The 18,984-nt window shown below is 56.5% G+C and overlaps 3 protein-coding genes across 4 annotated transcripts in view; 1 reads left to right on the top strand and 2 right to left on the bottom strand.

Annotated features, from left to right (window-relative positions):
* Window positions 1–278: 278 nt before the first annotated feature.
* LOC131672422 (forkhead box protein S1-like) lies at window positions 279–1,927 on the bottom strand. 2 transcript variants are annotated; one of them, XM_058949631.1, is made up of 3 exons: window positions 1,114–1,927; window positions 639–1,047; window positions 345–567 (listed from the first exon to the last, which is right to left on the bottom strand). In XM_058949631.1, the coding sequence occupies exons 1-3, from the start codon at window positions 1,269–1,271 to the stop codon at window positions 475–477; spliced, it is 660 nt and encodes a 219-aa protein (XP_058805614.1). In that variant the 5' UTR covers window positions 1,272–1,927; the 3' UTR covers window positions 345–474. The 2 variants fall into 2 exon arrangements, with proteins under 2 accessions (XP_058805613.1, XP_058805614.1); XM_058949630.1 differs by having other exon boundaries at window positions 279–1,047.
* LOC131672419 (golgin subfamily A member 6-like protein 22) lies at window positions 1,148–17,749 on the top strand. The gene is made up of 10 exons (XM_058949624.1): window positions 1,148–1,202; window positions 13,995–14,327; window positions 14,447–14,540; window positions 15,778–15,842; window positions 16,044–16,479; window positions 16,710–16,781; window positions 16,855–16,926; window positions 17,008–17,211; window positions 17,292–17,437; window positions 17,510–17,749. The coding sequence occupies exons 3-10, from the start codon at window positions 14,523–14,525 to the stop codon at window positions 17,631–17,633; spliced, it is 1,137 nt and encodes a 378-aa protein (XP_058805607.1). The 5' UTR covers window positions 1,148–1,202; window positions 13,995–14,327; window positions 14,447–14,522; the 3' UTR covers window positions 17,634–17,749.
* Window positions 2,448–18,984, bottom strand: part of LOC131672414 (uncharacterized) — a 48,042-nt gene continuing 31,505 nt past the window's right edge. Inside the window, exons 8-13 of the mRNA XM_058949615.1 lie at window positions 4,032–4,270; window positions 3,627–3,968; window positions 3,205–3,568; window positions 3,053–3,130; window positions 2,719–2,873; window positions 2,448–2,662 (exon numbers count right to left, since the gene is read on the bottom strand). Of these exons, the coding sequence (XP_058805598.1) occupies window positions 2,603–2,662; window positions 2,719–2,873; window positions 3,053–3,130; window positions 3,205–3,568; window positions 3,627–3,968; window positions 4,032–4,270 (1,238 nt within the window). The 3' untranslated portion in view covers window positions 2,448–2,602. The remainder of the gene's footprint in view (window positions 2,663–2,718; window positions 2,874–3,052; window positions 3,131–3,204; window positions 3,569–3,626; window positions 3,969–4,031; window positions 4,271–18,984) is intronic.

Below are 18,984 nucleotides of genomic sequence, written 5' to 3' on the forward strand. Positions count from 1 at the left end.
TTAAAAAGGAATAAACGCGACAATAATTGTTGATAATCGCACGACTGGCACATTTTAACTTTGAGCTTTTCCCACGGCGATTCGCAGAAGTTGCGGCGCGCAGTGTAACGAGGGGCGAAGCTGCCGGGGAAATGCGTTCGGCGGAGTCGAGCGCTCGTCGCATCGCCGCGATCGAGCTATTTTAACTGCGCGCGCGTGTAAATAATAAATACCGCCGAAGTACACATTTGCGCGTGTCTAAAATTAAGTAACAGCAACAGATCCATCGGCTGTTTGCGCAGTAGACGCGCGCTGATTTATCGGGCTTCTGAGAAAACTGCTGCCGATGCCACCGTGTAGCGCGCGCCTCTCTCTCTCTCTCTCTCTCTCTCTCTCTCTCGCTCTCTCTCTCTCTCTCTCTCTCTCTCTCTTTGAAGCAACAAACAGCGCGGCCCAGGCTTGCAACGGCGCAGCACGCGTCGCTCCACCCAGGGATCACTGTCCCGACGTGGATTCCTTAAGGATGCTCTCGATGGTGAAGAGGCTGCACTTAGCCGGGCCTTGGCTGCTCTGCCCGACTCGGGTATCCTTGCAACAATTGTCGACAATGTTAACCGTCGCACGGCCTGCTGCGAAAGAGAGGCTACGGGTATACCAACAGCTTGCGGAGCTGGCTGGCGCCTGGGCTTTCTCCGCCTATAGTTGCCGTGCTGGAACATGCCGTTGGCCGACGGGCTGAGAGTCCAAAAGCTGCCCTTGCCGCCCTGGTCCGCTTGGTCCACTTCCGCGAGCTTGTCACGAGCCACCTTCACGAAGCACTCGTTCAGGCTAAGGTTGTGTCGGATGCTGTTCTGCCAGCCCTGTCGGTTCTCCCGGTAGTAAGGAAATCGGTCCATTATGTACTTGTAGATGGCCGACAGAGTCAGTCGGCCCCTCGGCGACGAGTTGATCGCCATGGTGATGAGGGCGATGTAGGAGTAAGGGGGCTTCTCCTGCCGCGCGCAAGCTACTCGCGAGAGCCGCAGCCGCTCGGCCTGTTGCTCACCGCAGCCGTAGCCCAGCGGTTGCCTGCGCAGTTCTCAAGCTCGATATCTCGCTTGCGACCTCACCGTGACAGGCCGTGCGACAACTCACCAGCACTGCAGCGCGGCGCCCAGGTAGATCTGCGAAGCAAGCTGATTCGCCTGCAGTTTCGAGGCAGAGTCTCGCTGCCAAGCGTCCAGGTAATTCTGTAGGCAGCAGCCGCTCGCCAGCGTCGACACTGGACTGTCGCTCGCGAACATCGGCTCCATTGCTCCGACCAAGCTCTCAGAAGTGCATCCTTCGGGCGATAGATCGACGCGGCTCGCCCGCAACGACTAATTCGAAGCCGCCGAGAAGCGGCCCGCCAGCTGACCGCAAGCTCCGCCCTCGGAGATCAGCCGAGTCGACTGGTCGTCGCAAGCTCCGCGTCGACGTGTCTCCTATCCATCCGCTGTTTGTGCACGTGCTGCGCGCCGCGCCCTAATAATAATCACACCTCGCGTTACTGCTGCTGCTTGTTGCTTGCTGCACACGCGAGCACCACCTTGTCCAACTTACCTATGGTTTTCATTGCTTTTCGACTCGAATTGTTTACGCGCTATTCTCGCTCTCGACGCCCGATTAACGCGTTCGTGATAGTCGGCTTCGAGGAGCAGCCAGCAACGAATTTATCCGGTCTCTAATGTTTTCTTTTGTTTTTCCGTTTAACGCGCATCCCCAATATGCAGGATCGCCAGTGAAAATAATGGGACAGATGCTCGGAAAAATGCCAGGAAAAAGATTTTGTACAAAAATATCTTCGGGTTTTTCTTCTGTGTTACGTTATTTATTTTTTTTTTTGTACAACGTTGTGAAATATTGAAACGATAAAAATGTAGTCACGGAAGGTGATTGTTATGCGCCAGCTGTTATGGTAAACCATCACGTTGACGTACGCTCTTGGCGCAACGTTGAAATTTGTGTTTGCATCGCAAAAGAGCAAAAAATCCGAAAGAAAAAGAAAAAGAAAATAAAAAAGAAAGAAGAAAAAAAAACCGAGTTGAATCAGTGTTGGGCATTGAAATTCCAGGATTGATGCCGGGCCTGTTTTTAACTTTATTCGCCGGACCAATTGGTATTCTCGCGGCCAAAGCTCGCTCAAATATTTATATACTGCACTCTCGCGGATCCTCGAATCCGAGCTGGCTTCAACTTCTTTTTACAGCGACGCCTCGTCCTCTTCGCTTTTTCGTCTTCGCTCTTGTCGAGCCAACGGAGTTAAAAATGCGCGCGATCGCTCGGCGTAGCTGTCTTCGTCGGCGTCAACTTTCCTCGCGAATGGAAGCTCGGTGGAATGCGCGGAAAAGCTACAGCGTCACTGCGATAACGTAAGGAGCAAGGGTATTCGCGAGGACGGATGACAGGATGCAAGCGAAACGGACGGGTTTGCTCGACAAACGTGTATTTCAGCGCGGCTAGACTTGTACAGGTGTAGGTGCGGGACGGAGCGGTCGTCGGCTCTGCTTAAAATTCGCGGCTTCCCACCGCCATAAAAGCCAGCCTGGTCGACGAGGAGCCGCCTTGGCAACGCAGTCAGGCACGGCCGCGCCGCGCGCATCTCCTAATTCTTCGTCAGCTCTCGGAGCACGACAGCGGTTGCCACGGGGTTGTCGGCCGGCACCTGGCGCACGAAACATTCGCATTACCGTACAGCCGGCGCGCGTCGCTCGAGCTTACCATGTGTCCGGCGCGATTGATCCAGTAGAAGCCGAAGTTCTTGTAGCTCTTGCGGTATCCCTCGATTATGCCGTCGGCCAGCAGCGGCGTCCTGGGGCTCGCGCGCCACTGCTTCGAGTAGGACCACTTCATGTTCTCAACCCACAGCCACGTTCCTGGGTAACTCGCCAACGGGCTTCGTTAGATTTCGACGTTCCCCCCGCGAGCTTCGTTTCGCGAAAGCTGCTCTCGCGCGCCCGTGTGTCCCCCCAATTTTCCCAATCGTCCCGACGCGTCCGCGCAGCTCGTGCTGAAATGAAAAATGGCGCGCATACGGCGGCTGGCGATCGCTCACCCGGCGTGTCGACGATCAGGTCCAGCTGGCCGCTGTAGACGAACACGCGCAGGTCCGTCTCGTCCAGCAGCCTCTCCACTGCAACGAAGAACGAGGGCGCGCGTCATTAGCTTGGGCGACCCCGGGCGAGGGCGGGCGGCCGACAGTCGTACCGATGTGGGTGACGGGCCTCATGAAGTCGCCGCGGAGCAGACCGAAGACGGTGTCGCTCTGGCTGCCCCAGGTGGCGTTGAGCCCGAGGGTGCGCCGCACCAGGCCGTTCATCAGGGCGTCGAGCAAGCGGTCGTCGAGCCCGGGCCGAGCCGGCCCCGGACGGGAGCCGCGCGTGCGCCGCGGGTCCCCGGGCACCTTGCGCAGCACGTTGTAGAAGTCGACGTTGCCGGTGGCCTGCAGCACCACGGCCTCCGTCCGGGCCCAGAGGCTGGTGGCCAGCGACCACTGGGCCGCCTCCACGGCTCGCCTGGTGCGATTGGCCATCGCCCGGATCCGCTCGAAGCCGTCCGTGTCCACCATGCCCTGCGCGCAGCGCCGGCAGTGAGCGCGGTCGGCGAGCGCCCGCGGGCCGCATAGTTACCGTCTGCAGCAGGAAGGGCGCCCAGCCGAGCACGCTGTCGACGGGCGAGATCCAGGCGTCGCCGAGGCCGACGCCGCGCAGGTTGCTGCGGATGGCGCCGGAGCGCTGGGCGCGCTGCCAGACGAGCGCGAACTCCGCGGCCATCTTGCCGCCGTACGACTCGGAGGTGATGTAGACCGGCACCTCGCGGAACCGCGGCAGCCGCTCGTAGAAGCCGCGCATCAGCCGCAGCAGGTCCTCCGCGATCTGGGCGTTGTCGCGCGCGAACGCGTCGCCCGCCTCCGCGTAGCTGAAGCCCGCGCCCACCGGGTTGTCGACGAACAGCACGTTGTAGTCCTTCACCTGCAACGTCAACGCGTGGCGGCATCACGGGCTGGCGGCGCCGCTGCGATCGCGCCAACCAACCCAGGTGTGATCGCGGTGGCGGAGCCGGACGTCGCAGGGTCCGAGCTCCTCGAAGTTGCCGTAGCCGGTGGACGAGGCGCCGGGGCCGCCCTGCAGCCAGATCACCAGCGGCCGCGGCCCCTGCCCGACCGGCCGCTCGCCCGTGCTCGAGTACAGCCACCAGAACACGTGCGCCCGCGGCCTCACCGCCACGTAGCCCCAGTCCTGGTCGCCTGCGCACACCCCGTGGCGCGCTCGCGCTGCAAGCACACCGAGGCCTCGCTCCGTCACGCGCGGCTCGCCGGTCGCGCGCGACGTCGCTCTTACCGGGGTCGGCGCGCAGCAGCCAGCACAGCCCGACGAAGGCGACGACGCCGCGTGGACCTGTCATCGTCGCGACGGCCGGTCGACGACTGCGGCCGCGAGCGGCCCCTGTGCGGCCCGCCGGTGCGCGCGGCGTACCCCTATCTCGCTCGCTTATCGGTCGCTGCTCGTCGAATTGATCGGCGCCCAGGTGCCGAGGCGCCGCCGTGCCCGCGCAGCTCGAGTTCCTGCCGTGCTCGTCGACCGAGATGCTATCGGTCCGACGTTCGGTCCGAGATGTTCGAACGAATTGCGACAACTCGATAACCTCGGTTATTGATCATCGCCGATCATCGGATGTCGATACGAACGCTTGTTTACCAACCAATTGCCAGTCGTGATTCATTGATTTCTAATAAAAACTTCATTCCTGGTCAAATAAACCCCTCGCCAGCTCTTTTCATTTATTTACGGGAGACGTTAATGTCCACCAACCGGCGTTTGCTTCTACATGCTAATCTTAAATTCTTTTTTTTCTCTCTCTACTTTTCGTAGCTTTGGAATACCAGAGAAATCGTTGCGCGAGTAAATTAGACGCAAAAGGTAAGTTTATTCAAATGACGCGACGCTCTCGCCGGAATTGGGACATCCCTGGTGAAAATCTCACCGAGAGAGATTTCGAGGAGGCGACAGCCAGTCCGACGAAGGTCAAGCTCGAAAATAGAGCTGAATCCGCCTGCGAGTATTTCTCGTATAAAGAAAGCTCGCGAAGGCTTCCTACGCCTCTTTTGATCTTCTCGCGCTGCGCCCGGTGCGCTGTTACATTCGCGTTTTCACCTTTTTATTTATTTATTTCTCCCGTGCAGTTTCGGTCGCCCTCGAGCTCGACCAGCGGCGAGTAACGGCCGACATGCAAAATTGAATCGCGACTTGTCAAAATGCTTTCGTCACGCAAACATTTTACTTTTACTCGCTCTCGATTTTTCGATATTAACGTTGCCGTTGAGTTCAGCACGATTCGTTCCTCGGCACATTTGTTGCCCGCTTTGCTGGTTGTTTTTTTCCATTGGGCAATCGACGACCCGGAGTATTCGTTTGCTCCTTTTTGTCGAGCATTTACAACTTGCAATGACAAAAAGGCTACAACGTAATCGAAGTGTAGCCGAGGAAATATGGAATAAACATAATGAGTATAGAATATTACATAGATAAGCCCTGACGTTTCTAAAATACGGCTGCTTTTAGCGAAAGTGAAAGTAGCGACAAGTTGAAATAGTAAAATTTAATTTAATGGCTTTCGTTTTTCTCCAGTGCGGGTTGTATTGAGTCAGTGGTGAAATACGCAGTCGTTTGGGATGATTTTCGATGAGCCACTTAGCGAGCGACTTATTGGAAATGTATTCGACGGTGGCTCGGCCGTTACGCACATCGCAATTCCGTAGACATAATTGCCTATTCGGATATGGGAGCTAACGCTCGCATTTTTATCGCAACTAATAATAGTCCGGACAAACCATGGCGCGGTCGTAAACTCGCCGCGCAACATCGCGGACAATCGAGCGTCGCAGCACCGTTACAGGTGTCGATGAAGGTTATCTATTCGGATCGAGCGATGTTATCCAATATGCGGGTGTCACGCGCGCAACGCGAGGAAAACAGCGAGTCGAAAAGCGATCGAGTAGCGACTTTGGTCGGTCGAGCGACCCGTCTGCGGCTGTCACGGGAGGAGGGGGCCCAGAGCGGAAGCAGTACAGAGCAGACGCAAGAAGGAGCTGCGCTGCATCGATACGAGTGGTGGCGGCGCGACGGAAAGGCAAGCCGACGAGCGGCCAACGCGCGCGGCCCAGCAAGAGCTTTGTCCCCGCGTCGGCGCCGATCGCCGTCGCCTTGCGTCTAATTCTTCACCGCTGATTATGCAATCCAACTGGCGAGCCGCGTTTCGGAAGAACCAGCGAAAGTTTTCCGCCGGATTACCATAAAATGTCAAGTTCAGCCGTCCGCGAACGGGCGGGTCCGTTTCGCGCGCGCGGAAGTGTGTCCTATTCTAATTTGCTTGGCTCTCGATCGATTGCGCGGACGCGCGCGCTTCTAACTCCGCTTTCGCAACCGGTAAAAGTTCCTCCTGGCGTCCGTTCCGTTAGAGCGCCATCGTACGGAGCGGAGTTTCTCGGGGGGCCGCGCGCCCGCGAATAATTAATGGGCGATGGGCGCCGATGACTTGGCAATTAACGCGCGCCGCGCGCGATTCTATTCGGTATTGGCTTTCGTGCGAGATCGAAACGGCACACTTGTACCGAATCCGTAGAGCCCGGCGCGCGGCGAAAGCATTTCCATCGGTTGTTCGATGTCGCGCGCGCGCTGATCTGGAGACGAACGAGCGTCGCTGCGGTCTCGGCGCGTAAATAACGAACACTTGCGCGCGAGTATTTCCAGCTTAGGTGATCATTAGTTATCTTACGAAAATCGAATTGGATAATATCGGAGGTGTCGCCCCGTCTCGTAGATGAGAACGATAGGGCAAGATCTTTCGGATGGGAAACGTTAGACTCGTCAGAAGCACGGGAAAACCGTTACGTACATGGAATACGTCTGAGACGTATGAGTCTGGTAATGAAAAGGCCGTCGAGCGGTCGGCACGCGGATGTACGAGTGTTTGCCATACAATTTCGAGGAGCGAGAATAAGAGAACGGAAGGGGAAAGTGAAAGTGAGCCTCCTGATGAATTTATCTTAAATATTGTCACTCGAGCATTTAGCGCTGAATTTTCAAGTAGCCCCGAATCACTTATTTGGCGAATGCCTGCAGGGGTCCAACCCAGTCGTGATCGCTGTATCGCTCGGCAAATAATTATAGCCACGTGAAATCCAATCCATCTCTCGGCAGTCCGACTTTGAAGGCTTCATTTCCGACGGAGGCTCTCGGTTGTCGAGACGTTCCGGCGTACGGCGCGCTTGTTTGGTCGAGGCTGGCGGCGACTCGGGAAGTGGACATCGATCGCTCGCTCGAGAAAAGTGAAAAACGCCGCGGAGACATCGCGATCGCGCGCGAGTCAGAAGCGAGCGACGACGGCAGCTTTCTCGCGCGCGAGAGCGAGGCAGAAGCCTCGGCGGAGAATCTCCGGAGGCGCGGCCGTCGGTCGCGCGCCCTCGACGTGCCCACGTTCCAGAGGCTTCCCTTGCGCGCGACCGCGCGAACGCACGCTCCGTGTACTTTCTCGACCGCGCGATAACGAGCGTCCCGCGGCGATTCTTACGTCGACCGATTAATCAGAGGATCGTAATATGTACGCGTACGTACGCGCGCTCGTGCTTAGAAAGTCTCGGTCTAACGAATCCCGACAAAGCGTGACTCGGCAGGAGAGCGTCGCGCGATTAGGCCCCATTCCCGCTACTTACAATTGGAATAACATCCGAATTAACACCGACACGGTCGATCCCTCGCGTCGCGTGGTTTCGAGATCAATGACGCGGCTGCGTCTCACCGTACAGCCCGATGGAAATCGACGCCGCGGGCTCTAACGCGAAACTCACAATGGCCGACAGCAAATCGAGGCTGCCTGCCAATTTAGGGAGTGGTCCATTATTTTTCGTTAGAAAGCGCCGCCGCGCGACGAGTGTCTTCGTCGCTCGCTTTCTCTGCAATTTCGCGCATCACTTTGTATTGTTTCGGTGAGACACGCGGCGCGTCCGCATCTGGCTACTCGTGGCCCCGAGCCTGTCGGCGGCGAGCGCTGGATCGCTGGCCACGACGGCGCTCGCCTCGGGGCTTACGACGCGCCGGGGGCGCGAGGACTGTTCTCGAGGCGACGAACAATCGAGCGTGGCCGCGCGCGGGCACGATGCCGCGGATCCTCGGATCCTCGGATCGAACGTCCGCGAATAATTCGTTTGGATGGAAACGCGGCGTTTCACGACTGCAACACCTCCGTGCGTCTCTCGCGAAAACGGCTTTCACTTCGATGGCTAATGCCATCGACTATGCAGTCTTCTCGCGCGGCGAGACGTGGCTCGACAACTTTTCCCAGAGGCCGACGGCCTATCGAAATCTCCTGTAAACAAACAACGGCCACTGCCTGCGTTGGGCGCTTTGGTGTCGAGGTCGACGATTCGTCGGCCGATGCGGGCCGCTCCGATCTAGGCTATCGCCTATCTATATATCTGGCGCTGGAGGTGCGCGAGCGTGCCAAGGGCTGCCGATAGCCCGACGCGCGACACCAATCGCCGAAGGTCTTTGCCCCGAAGACGAGGCAGAAGAGGACCGCGCGTCGCGACGGCCGAACGCCCATACAAATGTGGCGCGTCGCCTCTTGCGATACGACTAGGCTCGGTGACGCGTGGGCATTGCATCAGAGCGCGACCGCCGGGCGCCGCGTCCCAATTCTCGTCGTTTCTATAAAAACGTCGTTCTCAAGGTCGTCCGTTCCTAAGCTTTCTCCCACTTGCGCCCGGCGTCGCCGCGCGCGGGAATGCGCCCCGCCGATGTGATATGAATTCGTCTGTCACGAAATCAGCCACGTAGATCTGCCCCCTCCCCTGCTCGCTCGTCGGCTCGATTGATCGTCCTTGCGGCTCGGCCGCGAGCGTAGATCCGCGCGACGAGCCGTGGATTGGTACTAGCGCTCGGTCCTGATTCCAGTTTCGCACGTCTGGCGTCGGTTGCGAACTCGTGGGCCCGCATTGGCATTCCCCTCGCTCTCCACCGGCACGGTCGCGACGATCGAAAGCTCGGCGCCAAATCCAGCGAGGTCGAGCTTGCGAACCGCCCCCGCGCTGCTAGAGCTTGCCGACGATTCGCGGCCAAAGCTTGCGATCGTCACGCCCACTGTGTCGCACGCGCGTACCGCCAGCGATTCCGCGGACTTCGGCGTCGCTCGAGCTTGGCGTCAAACGAGCGACGTCCCTCACGGTCGATCGATGGCTCGCTCACCTGTACTCGACCTGCACTCGCGTCTCGTTAGTCGGGTTACATGCTTTTGCAACGCGATCGTCAAAGCCATTTTTGTTACTCGTGGCGCGCGCGTTTGCTAGAGCAATGGCATTTGGGACACCGGTACTTGGTTCGCGCGTTTCATTGTCGTAAACGTGCTCGCGCGGCGCCTTCGTTCTCTCGATTGTCTCTTCATCCGCGCGCCAGCGTTTCGCAAGGGGGCTTCGACTCGTACGCCTTATCCTTCGAGAAGCGCAAGAAACTTGCGTATGCCTCAGTTCTGGAAATCGTTGGCTTAATCAACGCGAAACGAGACGCTAAAGTAGCGTGTAAAAATAAGAGCGTTTCCTTTGACAATCCGACCAGGCGTGTAACCCGGCAATTAAAGCAAAATTATTTCTTCACGTTTGCGAGTCTGCTGCTGCGCGCTCATAAATATGTATGATGCACCGAGATCTCCTTTTTATTTTACATGCGACTGGCAATTGTATTATGCAATTTCGCAAAATTTACAACGCTGTTGTTTCTTTTTTTTTTTCTCTTTCTCCGTGTTCTTTCGAACCGAGCAATGTTGCAGAATGTTGCAATATAAACGATATGATGTCTCGGCGGAAAGAGCCTGACGTACGATTATTTGCACGAGTGCCGCGCCGACGATAACTCAACTGGCGAAAAATTGAATTGCCCAGTAAACTGCAGTAATTTAAACGTATATCATACGTGTGCGTTTGGTGAAAGTAAATGAAATATTAACCACAGCGCTTCATTTTACCGCGGCGATCAATTAAAGTTTGCACGGAATACATGACACTTTACGCGCGATCAACGGTTACCCTCGTCGCCGATAAAGTTTGCCGGAGGTGCGTTCGTTATTTCGAGCGCGCGGCCATATTTTGTCAGCGAGGAGCGACGTCGTTCGCCGCGCGCGGCTTTCTCGCAGCGATCGCTCGCACGAAATTGAATTAATAAGGACGATATAATTACATGCGAGGACGCTTTCGTTGGGTGACAAGTGGCTCGTTTGCCGGTGCGCCGCGTAAAATCCCGAAAGCCGGTGAGCAGTGCGTGATTAATGACTGCTCTCCGGGCGTACGACAAATGGAATCAATCAGTTATTTAAATGCCACGCGATCTCGACGAGATATAGCTTTCGTCGCTCCGCAGCCGGGGCTGTCGCGTGGATCCAAAGTGGCGCCTGTCCATGCCGGCGATGGAACTTGGATAAAGGCAGCGCGTCCGGGCTGCTGGACGTAGGTGGGCGGCGCGCGCTTCCGTAATTACGGAGTCCTGGCGAAATTCGCGCCGACAGCGGCAACCGAACCGCGGCACGCTCGCCGCGTAACTCGGTCCGCGAGAACAACCCCCCCCCCCCCTCCTTCAAGCTCGCCTGTCGGCGGTTAGCGCGTCGCTTGCGAAAGTCGCGCACCCGAACAAACGAAAGACGGAAGAGTTACGTCGCCTCGAGCCTCTTGTCGGCCCGCTTAACTCTATTTACGAGCTTTAATAACGGGAGCTTGTCGCCCTGCGAATTTCCATTTTAATCGAGTAACGAGACGAAACTCGATGCTGTCGGCGAGGCGCGGACGTTCCTGGGTGCGAGGCAACCAGACTCTCGCTCGGCTGAATTTCAATGAAGTGACGGATTAAGGACTGGCCTTTCGGCGGAGCCAAAACAAAAGCGCAGCTGGCGGGTCGTCGCTCCTCGCGCGCCACGACGCATTTTTCGGCGGACGGCCGGCGAGGAATGCCAATTGCCGCGATCTCGGTTGTACTCGTCCGCCTGTCTGCGTGCCGCGGCGCGATCGTTCGGAGCGACCGTCGCGGCATAAATTAGCCGCGCAAGACGTCACTCGGATAATGTCCGCGAGGACACTCGTAGTCTCGGGCTCCAGAAGTGCGGATCTCTCGGAAGCTCTTCGGCTGACGCGGCCACGTATCCGGGATATGATTTCGAGTCGGGCGTTAAAAGCGATCGATCCAAACCGATGCTGCCTCGAGGCAAAGATCCACAGTGCCATTAAGCTACGATTACACGGCGATTTGCCGGAGTGTAAAAACGGCTCGTATATAAGCAGAGAGAAAATATGCAAAGTGCGTGGCACGGTAGCCGTAGAAAACGAGAGAGCTCCGAATTAAATGGATATACGGGCCGATCGGCTTAATAAGCACCTGCGACCGTTCGCTCGGAGAGACGCGTCGAATCGGCGGAGATGCGGATCGCGCGCACGCCTCGCATTCCCAATGGGCGCCGCGCTCTCGTATCTCAGCGCCGAGGATTCGCATGCCGACTGCTTTGGAATTTGCTAATTACAAGCGAGCGGAACGCCCGTACGGCAGGGAGCTTGCGGGTACGTGACGGTCGTGGCGCCGGACGCGTCGCCCTGCATTTCAAGCGGCGCTCTCGTTCACGCACAGCGCCGCGCGCGTAATGAGCCGGTTGCTTTCAAAACGCGCGCGCTACTCTGCCACGCGGTCGTAGTTGTGACTATTGCGCTGACGCAACCGGTCGCGTGCGCCGATACGGGAGTCCGTTTTACTCCGGCCGGCTATCTCGCACCATACGCGCTCTCTCATTTTGTTTTTTTTGTTTTGTTTTTTATTCACGGCAGATTTGTCTCCGATACGATAATACCCGCGATCCGTTAAGTTTCGCCTCGCCGAGAACCATATTTCTACCGCAACGCGCAAGTTCCGCTTCGGTATAGATCGACGTCGATTTGCCGCCTGCACTCCAGAATTTTACGCAGTCACTCGCGCTCCGCACCTTTGGGCGATGATCTGGATCTACGAACTCCGTATCGCATCTCTCGTCGAACGGGAAAGATAAGCCAGGAACGCGGCAGTAGAAATCAATCTATCCCGTCAGTTTGCGCAACTTGCGCCGATAAATTTGCCTGAGAGATGTTTGTCGCGAATTCGAAGACCGTAATGTAGTTGAAAGCACGCGATGTCAGCGTCAATTATCCGTGCAATCGCCGCAATCGCGTGACCAATCACCACGGAAAGTGAAAAAAAAACAACAGCAATCTATCGAGAATCAGAAATCTTCGGGGCACCTTGTCGAGATGCGGCTGGTGTACGAGTAATACAAAATCGGCGAAATCTACCCTTTGCAAGAGAGAAAGAGAGAGTGAAGCGCGATTCAAGGGGCTCCTCGGAATAATTGTTCGCCGACTGGTGAACGGTGCGTTTAATTAGCCGCGAGTGAGCGCGCTGTAGTGCAACCGCACCGTGCTTCACTTCGGACCAAGTCCGAATTAATTGGCGCGCGTGAAAAAAGAAAAAAAAAAGAGTCGCGAGCTTTCGCAAGCACCGCGCTTATCCGAGCCGCGCCGACGCACCTGACGCAACTGCGCGCGGTTACAGCCGATAACGGGCGCGTTAATTGAAGGCTGCCGAGCGCGGAGACGTAGAAACTTTTCAATTTCAGCTCTCTTCGCCGGCCATATACGTCGCCATTTACGATAACGCGAGCGAGAGCTCGCGAAACTTTCCAGCCCGACTGCCAAAGCACATCGCGTTGCGCGCTATTTACGATGCAGCGAAGCTCCGTTCGGATGTCACATTAACGAGTCGAGTTTCTCGCGGGATACGCTACACGGTGGTTAATTATAAAGGTGAGCCGTAAAAGACAACAGTCGAAAGTCTCGGGCAATTCGCGGAAAATTCGGCTCTCGACGTTGCTCGACTGCCGCGAGCTTGAATTCTCCGAGAAGAAAGTTCGACGATAGTTTCGATTGATCAATGTCGGACGAGTAATCGGCTAAGGCATGGCGAGCGACCCGACCGAAACGAGCAGACGCTTTGCCGAGATACAGGGGGTCCGATATTCGAGCATCGTTGTCGCGACGCCTCTCGGTGCGGCCAGTCGCAGAGAAGCGCGGAGGCGCGCTGTGCTTCGCGACGGAGGCTGCTGCTGCTCGTAGAACGGCCGCACGCCGAGACAGCGGCAAAGACAAAGTCGCGCGTGCGCGTCCTCGACGCTACTTTCTCCGCGCGCGCCGGCTGTCTTGCCTTGGCGTTACGTCGCCTCGCTAATCGGCATTGCTCACACTGACGGAAGCCGTCCGCCGCTCTGCCTTGTTCCGATCGCGCCTCTCATCTCCATCTCGTGCGCAACGAGAGCGGACGCGAGAACGGCAGCGAACGGGAGCTGAAAATGCCGGCGATCGGATGCGAAACTGTCGCGGTTGCGCGGCTTGCACTCTGCACTCGACCGCGCGAGACCGGCTAGAGCAGGCAAGCGAGTCAGCTGTTCCCTTCGTCGACCTCTCGGGACCAAGCGCGGAGCTGCCGATCGGGCCCGAGATCCGCGCATCGTTCGCGCCGGCGAGACAAAGCCGCGCGCGGAGCCCATAGTCGCGTCCGTGAACTTGCGCCGCGCGCTCGATTCCGCGACGGACGTGTCGCGCCTCTCGCTACTGTCGATGATTTCCGCGGACATTGTTCACGCGCTCGTCGCTCTGTCACTCCATTGCAATTGGCGCGATTTTCGGACGATCGACCTTGTCCAAAGTCTAAGGACGTGCGGCCGATTGGAGCGACCGGCCTCACCTACCAAGTCAATTTGGTAAACACCAAGAAACGTAGATAGCTAACATAGATCCAATGGTACGCGGCCTGCAAAATTTGCAGGCTGGTATGACGATCTCCCGATTTGTCGCTCGGCGAGATGGTCTCGTGAGAAGGAATCGAAATATGCGCGTTTAGCTCAGTAGTAGATGCAAGTTGTAAGTGCACAAACGTATGTCGAAGGAGGATGCTGCAAGATCAGCGCAGACCGACTGCCGGCTTGGCGTGGTCAAACGTACAAGCAGGGAAATCGAATCGAAGCTGACACGGTAAAAGTGACAACGGGACCAGCGCAAGTCCCCCTTTGTGACGCAAGCAGGAAAATGGACAGGCGCGATTAGCGAAGCTCGGAGCGTCCCTTTCTCCTGCGTTGGACTAGAGAGGGTGGACCGTCCCTCTCACCGCGACCAAGCGAAGCGAAGGAAACAATTACGTGAGCGTTGAGGAGAGGAGCCACAGATAGAAGAGAGACAGAGAGAGAGAGAGAGAGAGAGAGAGGCAGAGGCGGCTACACGTGTAAGAGTTTGGCCCCACCTCGGTGGGCCGATTGGCGTGCATGCGCGCCAGCCGCGACTCGCGGGGATTCCGTCGAGCTGGAGCAGCTCGCGCGTATAAAAGTGAAGGCTTGTCACCAGGAATTCGCCACAAGTCTTTACGCTCAGGACCGTGCCGTCGACGTTCGATCGAGGAGGAGCAACCCGTCGCAGGACCATGCGCACCTCGAGCCTGGTTAGTGCAGCCCTTCTGTCTCCGTGATTCTACGCCTCGCTAATCGTCCGCCGAACGGACAGCAGTGGCACGTCTCACCAGTGCGCAAGCTTCGAGGCTTTTGTGACGCCGTCAAGTGTCTGCGTATTCGTGCTTTCGTGACGATCCTTTCGAGCCAGCCCTTTTTTTACCGATTTGTTTTTTTGTTTGCCGACTGCGAAATCGAAAGTGCTACGTGCTCCTCTACTCTCGCGATTTATCAATGAAATTTTCAATCTCAGTTGCTCCTGTTAACGTTATTTCATAGCGAACGTTCGATGCGAAGTCACGGTCATTTCGTTCTTTCGTACACGTAAAAAGTGTCGGACATACGTTCTAAGTTTTTCAACAGTGCCGTTTTCAGCTCACACGTTGCTCGCGCACAAAACGACTGTTTACTTTTCTTTCGAAATTCAATTAGCAAACGACCATTGAAAGTACTTGTCGTGCCTCAATTAGGTTTATCAGAAAATTTTAATTCGCAAGAGTTAAAATACGAGTAAGTTTTCGATCAAAACCAGTCATCAACACATTTCTACTTGACGTCGTTAGCGAGAAGTTGGAGATCAGTAGAAGCGTTAATTAATTGAGATTCTAATCGGAGTGAACTTGCGTCGCAATCTCCAAACAAACATCTCGAAGATGGCCGGACCAGAACGTTCGGACTTGCGAAGAGTCGAGAGCGGAGTGGCTCTTTCCGCGGACTGCTGACCCGAATAGAGTAGCGAAGCGTCCGAAAACGCAATCGGCCGAAAGTGGCGCGCGGCTCACCAATCGTTAGACCGGCCGAAACTGCCGATGGCGATATAGTCTCGAGTTTCGCAACGCCAAACGGACAATACAGAGCCGCGCGGTGCCGAGCTAGAAAGCAGCTCCGGCGATTTTCAGCGCGTAGCGACGGCTGCGGATAACGAGAACGCCGCCGGATTAACAGCGCGACGCCGCCCTGTCCTCGCGTCGGCGGATGCGAGAGCGTCTCAATTAAAAGCAGCGGACTGCGACGCGTCCTCGGGAACGATCGAGTCTTCAATTACACGCGAGCTTTCACGACGACGAAGCGCGGGATCGCCACGCGACGTCTCGAAGAGCGATAAGCGACGAGAGCGCCGTTGTCCCTGCTCTCGCGCGACGTCCGCCGAAAGCATCCCCCTCGGGAGTCGAGCAATCCGCCGGTCCACCAGCGAGTCTCATCCTCTCCCTCTCCTCTTTCTGTTCGCAGATTGTATTTGGGTGCCTGTTGGCCGTCTCGCTCGCCCGGGCGGATCCAATAAGGACAAAGAAAGAGTAAGTCATTCATTATTTATTGCCTCGAACTGCGGCGACGCTTTCCGAGCTGCTGACTCACGTGCAGCGAGACTGCTGACACGCGCGACGATCAGAGGTGACAATTTGCGCTCGCGCTGCGATGAGTTTGCATTGAGTCGCCGCCGCCGCCGCTCCAGGCAGCCTGTATACTTATCCGCGCGTGGGATCGATTGTGTGCAGGGCACCGCAGCAGAGCTATGGACTGCCGCCGTCGTCGTCGTACGGCGTGCCCGACAGCTCGTATGGGCGGCCGTCGGTCAGCTTTGGTAATAGCGGCGACGCCGGCTTGCAGCCGCCCGCACCCTCCGACTCCTACGGCGCGCCCGTGCCTCAGGCCTCGTACGGGCCCCCGGCCCCACAGTACGGGCCGCCTGCCGCAGAGCCGGCCCCGCAGTACGGGCCGCCCGTCGCAGAGCCGGCCCCGCAGTACGGACCACCCGCCAAGCCCGCGGGCTCCTGGCAGAAGAAGCCCACGTGGAAGGAGTCCTGGGAGAAGGTGTGGAAGACCGAGAAGAAGATGACCTGGAAGCAGGAGTGGAAGAAGGTGCAGGTGCCCACCTGGAAGGAAGTCCAAGTGAAGAAGTGGAAGGAAGTGCCCGTAGCCGTGTGGAAGAAGGTGAGCTCGACCTCGCGTTTCTCCGTACGACCATCGAGGAGAAAGTCGCGATTATCCGCGCACTTACGAGCAGGCGAAAGGCGCGATAATGCTCTCGGGATTCGCTCTCGTGCCGACATCGCGCTTCGGCGTAATCTTACATCCTCGGCGCGCTCATTCAAAGCGAGTCTATGGAGTGGCTTCTTATATAAGACAGAGCCCAGTGGCCAATGTGCAAACGCGCGTTGCAGGTGCAGAAACCGGTTTGGAAGGAAGTGGCCACCCCCTCGTGGGAGAAGGTGCAGTCGCCCGCGTGGAAGAAGGTGAGCAGCGGCGGACCGTGCGATCGGTCGCGTTCACGACGAATCTCTTCCTTAATGACGATTAACCTTGCAGATCTGGAAGCCGGTGTGGAAGGAGCAGAAGAAGCCCGCGTGGAAGGAGGTGCAGGTCGCCGACTGGAAAAAGGTACTGTGGAAAAAGGTTCTCTGCCGAGCAGCGGCAGCGCGGTGCATCCTATCGTAACAGCCGTGTCGCTAAACTACTTAGGTGTGGACTCCCGAGTGGGTGAAGATCGGCATCCCAGGAGAGAAGCACCTCGGAACCGACGCCAACGGTTGGCAATACACCAGCCACGACCTTTGGAAGAAGAAGCTGGTCTGGAAGCCTGTGTGGAAGAAGGTGTGGAGAACCGAGAAGAAGGAAGTTTGGCAGGTGGAGAAGAAGCTCGACTGGGTGCCAGTGTGGAAGCAGGTGAGCGCTTTTTCCACTTTTCTTCGTCAAGTTCCTCGGCATTTCGACAATGTTTCACTCGAATCTGCGCAACGATACAGGAATGGAAAACCGAGAAGAAGCAAGTATGGAAGACCGAAAAGAAGCTCGTATGGAAGGAGGAAAGCGTTCAGGCATGGGAGAACCACAAGAAGGAAGTGTGGGTGACCGAAAAGAAGGAAGTTTTGAAAGACGAGTGGAAGAGCAGGTAGGTCTGACGTCGACTGGCGATCGAGGGGGCAGAATCAAACGATCAACGCGTTCCATTACGATCTTGCAGGTGGGTGCCCGCGTGGAAGGAGGTGAAAGTACCTACGTGGAAAAAGGTATGGAAGCCGGTCTGGGAGAACGTCTGGGTGCCGGAGCATCCTCAACAGAATCAAGACGAGGGATACAAGTATTAAAGGCGCCAAGGTGCATGCCCATCAGTATACATAGCACAGCGCGCCCAGTCAACAATTCACGCCGATTAAGTCTCGAAGCGCGTCGCATCTGTAGCGCATTCAGTGCGCCTGTCGGCCAATTCTTACACGGTACGGTCTGTCTAATCGATTCGACCAAATTCGACATACTTGTCTCGAACTCTCGACCAGATTTCTGGCCTGCGCCGTTACGAAAATTGTTAAGATTTGTAAATTACCGATAGAGACTTTTTGGCACACAACGCGCGTACAACAAGCGAGTTGTTTGTTCGATCGATCGGCGCTAACACAGAGCCGGTAGATATTGCGTCAGTGCAAACACTTTGTACCTATGTAAACGTTTGAATCTTCGTGTATGTTACCGTGCTGTCCCTCCATTGTAAATAACTTTTGTCAAGTGGTGTCACGTCGCCCTCCCTTATAGTCACGTAAGCTTAATATTAATGCTTTTTTTGTACGATTCTCAGTTATTATTTTTCTACGGATAATAAAGTGAATAACTTTTTCTATGAACTACGGACAATTGCATCGCCCTTGCACGCCGAATGAGATTCACGCGATAGCGCTGGACGTGTGAGAACGTTCCATCAATTATGCGGCTTCGGTAGCTGGTAATTTATGTGATTACGCGGTATATACGTGTAGTACGACGTCGCGCCGTCGAACATACGTGATCGCGCGATTGCGCGTATCGAAGACACCTCGAAGCAGAGTGGCGCGTGGAGTGGTCGCAACATTGACTTATTCGCGCCGATAAAACGCCGAGTGCACGCACATAGCCGCACGGCATTGCGTGGCGCGCAGCGTAGTTTTGATAAGGAATCAATGCTACACAGCCACCGCATTGTCTCGCCGAGGATAATAAAATTGCGCTGTCGGTAGCGCGCGCACGTACGTCTCGTTAGCCGTTCAACCGAGCGGCATAATCAAACAGAAAACGATCATTCGTGGATAGCCATCGCGTAATGACGAAGTCGGCACTGCAGAGAAGTCTGAGAGAGAGAGACAGACAGACAGACGCGCGCGCCGCGCGATATTCGAATAATGCAATCGTTCGATCGCGAGCATCGCGGCCGAGTCGATCATCCGGCCGCTTCCCATGCGTTCGTATCAAGGCCGCGGCCTATTGCATTCGACGCGGCGAGTTTGATGGTTTTGCCGCGCTCCGTAAACAATTACCAGTAGCCTCGAGGCACATACGACTTGAACGACCTTTTCCACGAACTACGTCGAGGGTCGCCATCGCTAATAGTGCTCCGTAAAAATGTTCTCGCTTCGCGAACTCGAAATTTTAATCGAGTGTCCAACGGCCAGTCGGCATCGCGGATTTTCA

Source organism: Phymastichus coffea, unplaced genomic scaffold (assembly GCF_024137745.1).
Source record: "Phymastichus coffea isolate CEN01 unplaced genomic scaffold, Cenicafe_Pcof_1.1 PCOF00149, whole genome shotgun sequence".
NCBI classification, from domain to species: Eukaryota; Metazoa; Arthropoda; class Insecta; order Hymenoptera; family Eulophidae; genus Phymastichus; species Phymastichus coffea.